The sequence below is a fragment of the Pinus tabuliformis genome, chromosome 7 (assembly GCF_031772625.1).
Source record: "Pinus tabuliformis cultivar Carrire ecotype Pingquan chromosome 7, CPIR1, whole genome shotgun sequence".
Lineage (NCBI taxonomy): Eukaryota > Viridiplantae > Streptophyta > Pinopsida > Pinales > Pinaceae > Pinus > Pinus tabuliformis.
In genome coordinates, this window is record NC_142293.1 from 152971650 (window position 1) to 152981610 (window position 9961).

The following is a 9961-nucleotide window of genomic DNA, read 5'->3' on the forward strand; positions in this document are numbered from 1 at the left end:
GCTTGGAGGTGATGATTTTCCAGAATGCATTGAAGATTTTTTCTTTCGTTTGCTGGATTGGGTAGAGTTTTGGCCCAACTTTTTAAAGCCCTTTTCACTCTTTTGAGCTTCTCCTCCCTAGACAAAAAAGGGGGAGCCTTTGACCGGCTACATCCAGATGCCCTTAACTAAATGCATGAAGTCTGATTCCTTAGCCCAGAGTGGGCTAAATCTAAAGGGAATTGGACCTAGGTCAAGCTGAAACACCAGTTCCAGCTTGATGGGTTTATGATCTGAAGTGCTACATAGGAGGATATGAACTCTAGCCTCTAATCCAAGCAAAAGAAAAGATCTTTGAATTAAGAATCTATCCAATCTAGCAACAATGTGGCCAGGACCAATTCTTTTATTAGTCCAAGTGTACTTACTAGAGATTGGCTTGATGTCCAGTAGGTCCCAGTCCTACATAAGGTCCTCTGCCCATTCCCTTGCCGGATCTCGAACAATGCTGCCTCCTCTCTTGTCAGTTGATAAGAGAGTGAGATTGAGATCTCTTGCTATGATGATATTCTCAAGATTAATTAGATCTACTTGGGTTCTTATGGAGTCCCAACAGGCCTATTTTTCCACAGCGTTCACGGGGATGTACACGTTGAAGAGACTGATAATCTCTTTTGAGTCTAAGTGTTGCAATTTTAAGAGCAGCCAGTGAGTATTGAGGGTCTCAGAGACGAATGTGAATTTGCTAGCGTTCCAAAGAGTGCCCAACCCTTCGGAAGCCCCTCGGGCTGAGATTGCTTTCGCCTCACATTTGTTCCAGAGTTTCTTACTTGCCTGAAGGAAGACAGAGTCTTCCAGTTTGGTCTCCTAGATGAGAAGTATGTCAGGAGTTTCTATTCTTATTAAACTTCTGATGGCTTCTTCTTTGATTCTACTCCCCATACCTCTACAGTTCCAGGAGACTATCTTCATCATTTGTATTTCTGGTTGGCTCCCTTGGAGCCTTGGGGCTGGTTTCTCGCCATCTTTGCTTTTGATGCTAGTAGCTTCTCAAGGGTTGGCTGGCTGCCTTGAAGCTTATCCTTGAAAGTTTCCTGCTCTCTTTTTTCCCGATCTGATTTGCGGCCTCTTGTGGATCTCCTTATCGAAGCTTGGGATTCTCTTATTTCCCCTTCTTCCTCCGAGCACTCGATTCATGCTCATATTCCTTTACTTCGACATTGTTTCCTTTGGAGCTCTTAGCCATTGCCATATCTATTGCTGGAACACCACTTCCAGCTTGCTCAACTCCGTTTCTAGAACCTTTAGGGGTACCTTTAGAGGGAGGGGTTGATTTTTTATTTTCTGGTTCCTGAGTTTCCTCTATTTGCGAGCTTAGAGGGGCGAATTTATTTTCTTGATCCATTTTGGGAGTGGATTACTGAGGGGGGGCCTGAGGACCTCTTTTGTTTGGACCATCCTGCTTTTGGATTTTCCTGGTGCGCTTGACCTGGTTCCAACCTTCTTCTTTACCCTTATCTGGTTCCACATTGGTTGGGCATCCTCTGGCGAAGTGGCTGTAGACATGACATTTTCGTCATTTGAAAGGCAGCTGCTCATAATCCAGCTTCTGCAAATGGGTCCAATTTCCTACTTTGATTTTGATGGCTTCGGGAGACCCACCTCTAGGTCTACTTCTACGCAGATATGAGCACAGTCATATTGATCTTTGCTGTTTGCCCTATCTATGAATTTCCCAAGGGCGTTTCCGATGTGTTTCAGTGAGTCCTAGTTCCAGCAATGGACTGGGAGATTAGGGAGTCTGACCCATACAGGGACAGTCGAGGGGACATCGACTGCAGGGTCGAAATTCGGCATCCATTTGTTGAGGTACAAGCCCTGGGGGCCCATGAAATAGGGGCCATTCTGAAAGATCAGGCCCTTGTCATCCTTTGAGGTGAATTCGAAGAGGAAAAACCCTCTTCCTAAGAAGTAAGAGGTGACGCCGCTCTTGATCAGAGGAGCCCAGTTCCTGTTTACCCAGGACTCAGTGGTCTTAGGAGAAGGCCATAGACTGGTGAACTAGCTAATGAGAGCCTGCTCAGCCAAGGAGAGGGCGACTTGAATCGGGGTCTCTGGCGGCAGGGAGATTTTAGGAATGTCTTCCAGCCTCTTGACAAACTTGGTGGCTTCACTCTTCTTCTTCTGCGGCAAGCCAACCAAGAGTTGAGAGAAAGCTTTGGCAGATGAAGGCTAGCCTGCTTGGGGTGAGCTCGAGACCTCCATGAGGACGAGCCCAGCTTAATCGTCCCATCCAGCAGAAGACGTGTGCTCTGAACCGCAGAAACTCAAAAAGGAACGCAGAGAAGGAGGGCAGGGAGCCCAAAGCCATGGGCCGCAGAGAAGCAAGGGTGCAGAGGCGCAACTAGGGTTTCATGGCTACTCCAGAGCTCAATCACAGTTAAAACATTATCATTATGTTAACAAGACATTATAGGTGAATTAATATTAGCATCCTATTATTTCCATACGCATTCACACTATATATCACGAAGAAAAGAAGGAAATGTAGCAATTCTAGATACCATAAACATAATATCAAACCACAATTGTTTTACATTAATTTATTCAAATGACATACTTACATTCATTTAGTCAAACAATATGCTTCCAGAATAAGATGCACTGTATATACCTACCAAATCCTTGAGATTTAATGTTTTCGTGAAAGATTTAGATTTGTTATGTGAACAAATATCTTTTAATACTTTATTTATTCATATTGCTTTTTATATATGATTTTATGTATGATTTCATTTGCGAGGAAGAATCTCTATTCTCCCATATTATTTCTTTGTTGTAGGTATTTCGTCTTTGGGTTCCTCTTGATTATATTTCTTTTCCATAAAGTTCTAAAATTACTTTGACTAAAAACTACTATCTCACAAGTTAGCGTTCAATTTTTTTTTTTTTTACTTTTTTTTTAATATTATTTAGTTTTAAAAATTAAGACAAGTTTACTCTTTTATTTATTATATCTATCCTAGGTATGGTACTATGCATTCTATTTTTCTTTTGATTAGGTATTACTTTACTTTCTTTTTAACATTTTTTTTTGTTGCTTTTCCATATTTTAATATTATAGATTGAATTCTATTATTTTTTATTAATATTTAAAATTATTTATTTGCAATATGATTTGTTTTGGTCTTATTTTGTAATGATTGTTACTACAACCTTTGAATAAAACAATGCCATATTTTTCTCTGCTATAATTTTTATATGCAATGTTGTAATGATTGTTACTACATTAATAAAACAATGCCATATTATGATGCAATTACAATATTTATGTCATTCTTAGATACCTTTAGATTTTTCATTTTATGTCATGATTCTTAGATACCTTTAGATTTTTCATTGTTAAGCTTCATAGGAAATCACCAAAAAATGAAATCCTTGGAATTAGCTCATACTCACGATTAGGCAAGAACAACCATCCCTTAAAATATATCTATCTATTTGTCCTTTAAAACCTTATAGAGAATCTTCTCAACAAAAACATTATCACTACAATAAGACATTATTATTGTTACTCCATAGGATTGGATTTTCCATGACTAAATTACAATTAACAAAATAACTCAATGGACCAATCAGTAAAACACGAAGTGACTATATTCTAAACCTGAACACTATCTTGAATTCAATATTTTTACTTTAATTAAGCTATATTTAAACTAAGCGATAGGTACTAGCTACTATGTAGCACTTGTTTATATATTACTGTTATTTCATCATCTATTATTATTATTATTAATATTATTTCATCATCTATTATTATTATTAATACCAGGAATTATTATTATTTATAGTCAAGTAAGGGTAAACTGAGTGGTTAAGATGACCCATTAACTCCCTTTCCACCTAGGTTCGAAGCAGCAAAATGATATCCATGGTTCGTCATAGTAAGTTTGGAGGGATAGGCCTCCTGTTGGAGTCTTGGATCTTGGCTCCAGTTTTTGGTGGTCTTCGAACATCTCGGTCCTAGGCTAAATTAGGAGTTTATGATATATGTGGCTCGTTGGTTGTTGCACATATCTGGGGAGGTTGCTCGTTCCATCAACATTTTAACTGTTTAAAAAAAAATTAACCCAAAACTTTGTATAAATATTAAAAAATAAATAACCAATTTATAAATAGAAATTAAAAAATAAATTTTCTATAGATATTATTATAATGCATAGTCCAATTAATAAACATAATGATTTTTTTTTGTTAGAATCTAACAATACAATGTCTAATAAGATTGTGATTTTTTATTGTTATAATACACCTTCAAATATATAAATTGGTTTAGTTAGCAAACTGATTTAACGCCTTGAAAAATCAACGAAACACTCAATTTTTCTAAATTAAACAACTTAAACTTATCATTTTTAAAAAATTGTATCGGATTTAAACAAAATTAATCATAATTTAAAAGAAATTATAACCGATTTAAGCAAAATTGACCCACAAAAATCAGTGGGTTTTTTTCCATCTATTAATTTGGAGTAATTATTAGAATATATTCAAATTATAAATTAAAAAGCCTTTATAATATTCATATATTCATTCGGCCTGGAGTATGCCGTAAAACTGCTTCTGCTTGGCTAAGAGCTCGTCTTCCTCGGACGTAAGGAAACAGGTTAACAGCCCAAGACCCAGAGGCATCTGGCAGGAGTGAGAGCCTGCTCCCGATTATGGACCACCAGCAGGGTTATGTCAGGTGGCGTGGTTTTCCTATTTAACAGTGATGAGTCAAACCCAGCATTCGCCGATAGCAGCCAGAGATGGCTGTCCTCACTGTTGGTTTGACACTTGAGTTGATAGGTTTTACCACCTTCGGAAAAAAAATTCATATATTCATAGCGGAAAAGGATCCATTTCCCGGATATCAATGTAAAAAAGTTGTACCAAAATTTTGCCGATTTGAAAGTTAACTTTACGTTACAACCAATTAATACAAATAACATTTTTCGTTACTCCAAAGGTAACACTACGTTGAAGTGACAATGTATTATGTGACATCTGGTCGTAATTTGAAAGTTAACTTTTACGTTACAACCAATGACTACAAATAACATTTTTCGTTACTCCAAAGGTAACACTACGTTGAAATGAAAATGTATTATGTGACATATGGTCGTAACACTAACATTTGTAAACTACAAATTTAATTGAGATAATAAACCTTTCTTTACACATTTGAATTCAAAACAAAAAATGGGGAGCGGGTTGGTTTACCAGTTTACCTACTGTAGCCTGTAAGGAAGCGATTCCACTGCCAAAAGCCGGTCACCGCGGCAGATGAATTCAAACCAGAACTCCAACGTCTCTCTGATGGCCCCCCCACTCATTACGACAAAAAGAATAAGAGCATACTCAGTAGAAATTAATCGAAGCACTCCCTCAGCTCCGCTTCGGTAGGTCTTGGGTTCGATTCCCCATCTATATTTGCAAATTGTTCATCATAGATCATTCTCGTTCAAGCCATTTCAAGCATCCGAAGGCGGGTTTCAGCAGGCAAACTTTTTCAAGGCCAAAGTTTCTGCAAATCCTTCAATGTCTGTAGGATTTTGTTAAAGATCGACTGTCTGCGGTCATTCTGTCAGTAGTTCCCTCGGGTGCAGGCTCAGGTACTGTACTGCCTTGTGATTAAAGGTTTCTGGCGATTTTTCTTCCGAGTTTATCTTGAATGTTTCACATTTTGGATGCAAGGTGTTTGAACACGGTGGGTTTGGTCGATTTGCCATTTTGATGAGGGATTCAGAGTATTTTGATGATTAATCAGTGTTATGATAACATGTGATGTCTTTATTGTTGAATGCGGGAACGGAACTCTACATGCTTTTCAAAGAGCAGTGTATACATCATGTTGCCTTTTTCTTTTTTCGGAGGGGTTATGTTGAGCAGCTAGATGTTTTAGGTGTTGATCTCCTGTAATTTAAAGGAGTTTTTTCAGGGTTTGAGCGGGTAGGAAGTTAAAACTTTAGATTTGATGCTTTAAGATGTAATGCACCGTAGGATATTATAATGTTTTCAAGCATTGGAGGTTTTTCATAACTATCCCAAAAATACTTTAAAGATCAGTTAAGAAACTTGCGTTTAGCGGTCCCTCACGAATTTTGTGGTTGTTTGAAGGCCATTATAGCTTCAGTCTTCCGATATTGTTTGAATTCGGCTTTGCAGTGATTTAATACCTTTTTATGGTCTGCTTGACACGAGATTTGCCTCTGTTTCATGAAATTTCTAAGGTTGTTTTGTCTGTAAGGTTATTTTATCTGGATTGTTAGCATATTAGCATCTTTGCCACCATTTAGAGCATTTAGAACATTCACCCGATTTGCTAGAGCATGTTTTGTCAGTTGGGTTGCGCATTAGTTGATATGTGTGATATTTATAGCATCTGGTAAACTTCGGTAGGTTCTAGGCTTTAAAATTGTTTTTATATTTTAAATTTGGTTTTTGAGTTTTTTTTAAAGGAAAGGTTGAAAGATTCAGTCTGAACCAGTTCGACTGGTCCAAAATTTTTGTGGTCTGGTAGATCATGAGGTAGATCCAGCTGAACATGGTAAATATAGTATCTCGGGGTGCTGCATCCTCTACCATTGCATGCGGATTTCAGTATTCCTTTGCACATTTTAATCATTTCATGGAAAAATGACGGAACGAATGTAACTGAAATTGTTCCGGAGCAAATTAAGATACAATTGGCATCCATCCATCTGTTGGAGTACGTTGGATATATTCCGAGCTATGGAATTCCTATTATATGAATGATTTCCTAATATGCATTTGTTTTCAGGTGTGTTAAGTCTACTTTGAGATTGATAATGCTGTTTTAACTTCTCCCAGTCTTCGCTACGTTCAGGTGAACTATTTTTTGTGTGATTGTTCATTCCTCGATCTGCCTCTTCCACCTCTTCCTTCCATTGTATATTTTCAATGTTCTTTCCTCTCAAAGGCCCTTAGATTGTAAGTTTGTTTGAATTTGGAGCAATGTTGAAGAATGCACGCTACTTCATGTTATCAAAATTGCATCTGTATAAGTATTAGTCACAAATAGAGTAGCACATAGCTGTGCGTTGTTTGTCTTCAAACTTTCCTGAATTTCATATCGCCAGTCATCTTCTCACATGGCTTTCTAGTGTTAGTTCAGCTTCTTTATTGTTTGCTTGAATTATAGCAAAGTATCGAATGTAACAGATTGCTAATTCGATTACTGTGTGCTGTTGCTTTTAGCAAGGATAGATAAGAGTTTCCGTAGTTGGGGGGAGGGGTTTACGAACTTGATTGTACTTATTTTCCTTATCATTGCCACAGGTAAATCAAAAACCCTTTTTAGTATGTTTCTTCCTCTATTTTTTGTTTTGTTGCAGCAGTATTTATTGCAATTTTATTCGTTTTCTGTAGTTTTGCTTCATAGAAACAGTACCCAAAAGATCTTTGATAGACTTAGATATTGATTTCTAAGCAGATCAACAAAATGAACGATCTTCTTATAAGGGTTTCACCAAGTGCATATCGGACAATTATCTTCTCCCATGTTGTCCTATTGTTAGTTCACCTGCTTGTTTCACTCTTTAGATCAAGAGAGGTAACCGACTGCTATGTTCTGGTAAATGAAAATCTATTTGAGTAACTATTACTCTGTGTTGTTGCAGTTAGCGAGGATAGACGAGGTATCCAGGTGCAATTGACAACACTCAAGGGTTTTACGATCTTGTTCATATTCATTTTTAAATCATTGCCAAAGGTGAATCGTTATCTATTTTTAATGTGTTTTGTACTGTTTTTTTAGTTGCAGCAGTATTTAATGCAATGCTTTCTGCAGTTTTGCATATTCGAAAATGCTGTTTTCCATTATTTAAAAGTTTAAAACCCTAAACATTTGATTGACACGATCATTGATTTTTGAACAGTTCAACAAAATGAATGATCTTCTCACAAGGTCTTGGAACAATTATGTGGATCTCAAACGTGCAGCCTTGAAGGAGGACCTTGAGGCTGGTCCTGAGATGGAGATGGTAGACTTGGAGACTGAACAAAATCTTGGACAGTTTTTTGAAGAAGTCAGTGGTATAAAAGCAGACATGGAAACTATCAAGGAACTTCTTGAGAAGCTGCAAAAGTTTAATGAAGAGACAAAATCTATTCATAAAGCCTCAGCCATGAAATCTTTAAGAGACCGGATGGATAGAGATGTTGTCTCTGTCCTTAAAACAGCAAGAGAGATTAAAGGAAAGCTTGAAGCACTTGACGAAGCTAATATGGCTAACAGAAGAGTGACAGGATGCGAAGAAGGGACTCCTACAGATCGGACAAGAACTTCAGTTACAAATGGTCTGCGGAAGAAACTGAAAGATTTGATGGGAGAATTTCAGAGCCTTCGGCAAAAAGTTGCTGGGGAGTATAGGGAAACCATTGAGAGAAGATATTTCACCATTACAGGTGAAAATGCAAGTGAAGAGACAATAGAAAAAATCATTTCTACAGGGGAGAGTGAAACTTTCCTTCAAAAGGCAATTCAAGAGCAGGGCCGAGGTCAAATACTGGATACAATTCATGAAATACAGGAGCGGCATGATGCTGCCAAGGAGATTGAAAAAAGTTTACTCGAGCTTCATCAGATCTTTCTTGATATGGCTGTCCTTGTAGAGGCCCAAGGAGAGCAGCTTAATGACATTGAACACCATGTTATACATGCTGCTAACTATGTCGATCATGGAACAAAGCAACTCAAAGGTGCAAAAAAATACCAGAGAAACACTAGGAAATGGATGTGCATCGGTATTATTTTGCTTCTGATTTTGGTTTTCATTATTGTCATTCCTATCGCAACTAGTTTCAAGAAATCATAAGATTCAAGTCCTATCTGATGAAATGTTTCAGTGAACTCTAAGATTAGTGTGGGGTAGAATGCTATTTGGTTTGATAAGAGTTGACACTGCTGTGATTAGGGCAGTAGTTGCGGAGGATGGAAAGGGTGTTTTGAACCTTCAAAACATTCCATTATCATTTCTTTTGGGCTCAGAGACATTGCTTGTATACAGACAGATTCTGTTTGAGATTTGGGTAAAGTACATTATTTATGGCTTTTGGTCAATTTCACCAGAATAAGTCGCTAGCTGCATTTTTGGTTGCATTGACTCTGGTCAGGAAACCGTGTCATTGGAAGTGAGAGTATGGAGTTTTGCTCAAGCTCTTTACAAGTGAAAAATTCGTTGTATCAGGCATTAATAGACTTGTTTTTTTCAGTTTATGTACAGCTATTAAAGCTTGAATTATATGTGCTTTGGAATTCTATTTTATCTGGATCTCAGTTGGTATAGTGTAAGTTAAAGATATGTCGCGTTATGAAAAAATCCATTAGGAAGATTTTCAGCATCCCAGCTTTCAAACATCTAGCACTTTCTAGAACTTTGAGTAGTTTAAAAATTCCTCAATGCACTACAGTCTAATCAGAAGTATAGGGCACACTATTATACATTGACGTGGAATGATTTAGTTTTTCTCTTAATAGGTGAAATTAACATTTTACATGGTCTACAGTTACAGGTTCAGTAGCTAGAACTAGAATTTTTTTGTGGTATAATGTTTCATAAATGTAAGGGCTATATCTGTGTTTGATGTATTTACTTTGGAGATGTACTTCACATCTATATTGATGTGTTTAATATTTAGTTTGCAATTTTGGAAATTTAAATCATTATCCAAAATTTGTTAAATTTTTTATTTGTGATAAAAATGTCTACTGTAACTTCAATGATGTTTTGAAGAAGCAGAAACGTGGCAGGATGTCACTGTTATTGGGGTTGTGACAGTTTTATGACAGCCAGATAGCTTTAAGATTGACTGTTTATCGACAGATTTTTGAAGAAAACTTTTCTCAGGCAGCAAGGAAGAGGTCACGCTCAACTGACTTCACTAAAGAAGTCTCAGGAGCCTTAAGGAAGCC

At 37.2% G+C, this 9961-nt stretch overlaps 1 protein-coding gene across 4 annotated transcripts; it reads left to right on the plus strand.

Annotated features, from left to right (window-relative positions):
- Positions 1 to 5295: 5295 nt before the first annotated feature.
- Positions 5296 to 9314, plus strand: LOC149246318 (syntaxin-111-like). Of its 4 annotated transcripts, none has more exons than XM_089457867.1 (4): positions 5296 to 5639; positions 7246 to 7326; positions 7668 to 7759; positions 7926 to 9314. In XM_089457867.1, the coding sequence occupies exon 4, from the start codon at positions 7935 to 7937 to the stop codon at positions 8862 to 8864; it is 930 nt and encodes a 309-aa protein (XP_089313993.1). In that variant the 5' UTR covers positions 5296 to 5639; positions 7246 to 7326; positions 7668 to 7759; positions 7926 to 7934; the 3' UTR covers positions 8865 to 9314. The 4 variants fall into 4 exon arrangements, with proteins under 4 accessions (XP_089313993.1, XP_089313994.1, XP_089313992.1 ...); XM_089457868.1 differs by having other exon boundaries at positions 7255 to 7326; XM_089457869.1 differs by lacking the exon at positions 5296 to 5639 and adding an exon at positions 5675 to 6874.
- Positions 9315 to 9961: the final 647 nt, after the last annotated feature.

Bases quoted from the DNA above. Each gene is read 5' to 3' on its own strand.
- LOC149246318 (XM_089457867.1), top strand. From the start codon at position 7,935: ATGAATGATCTTCTCACAAGGTCTTGGAACAATTATGTGGATCTCAAA.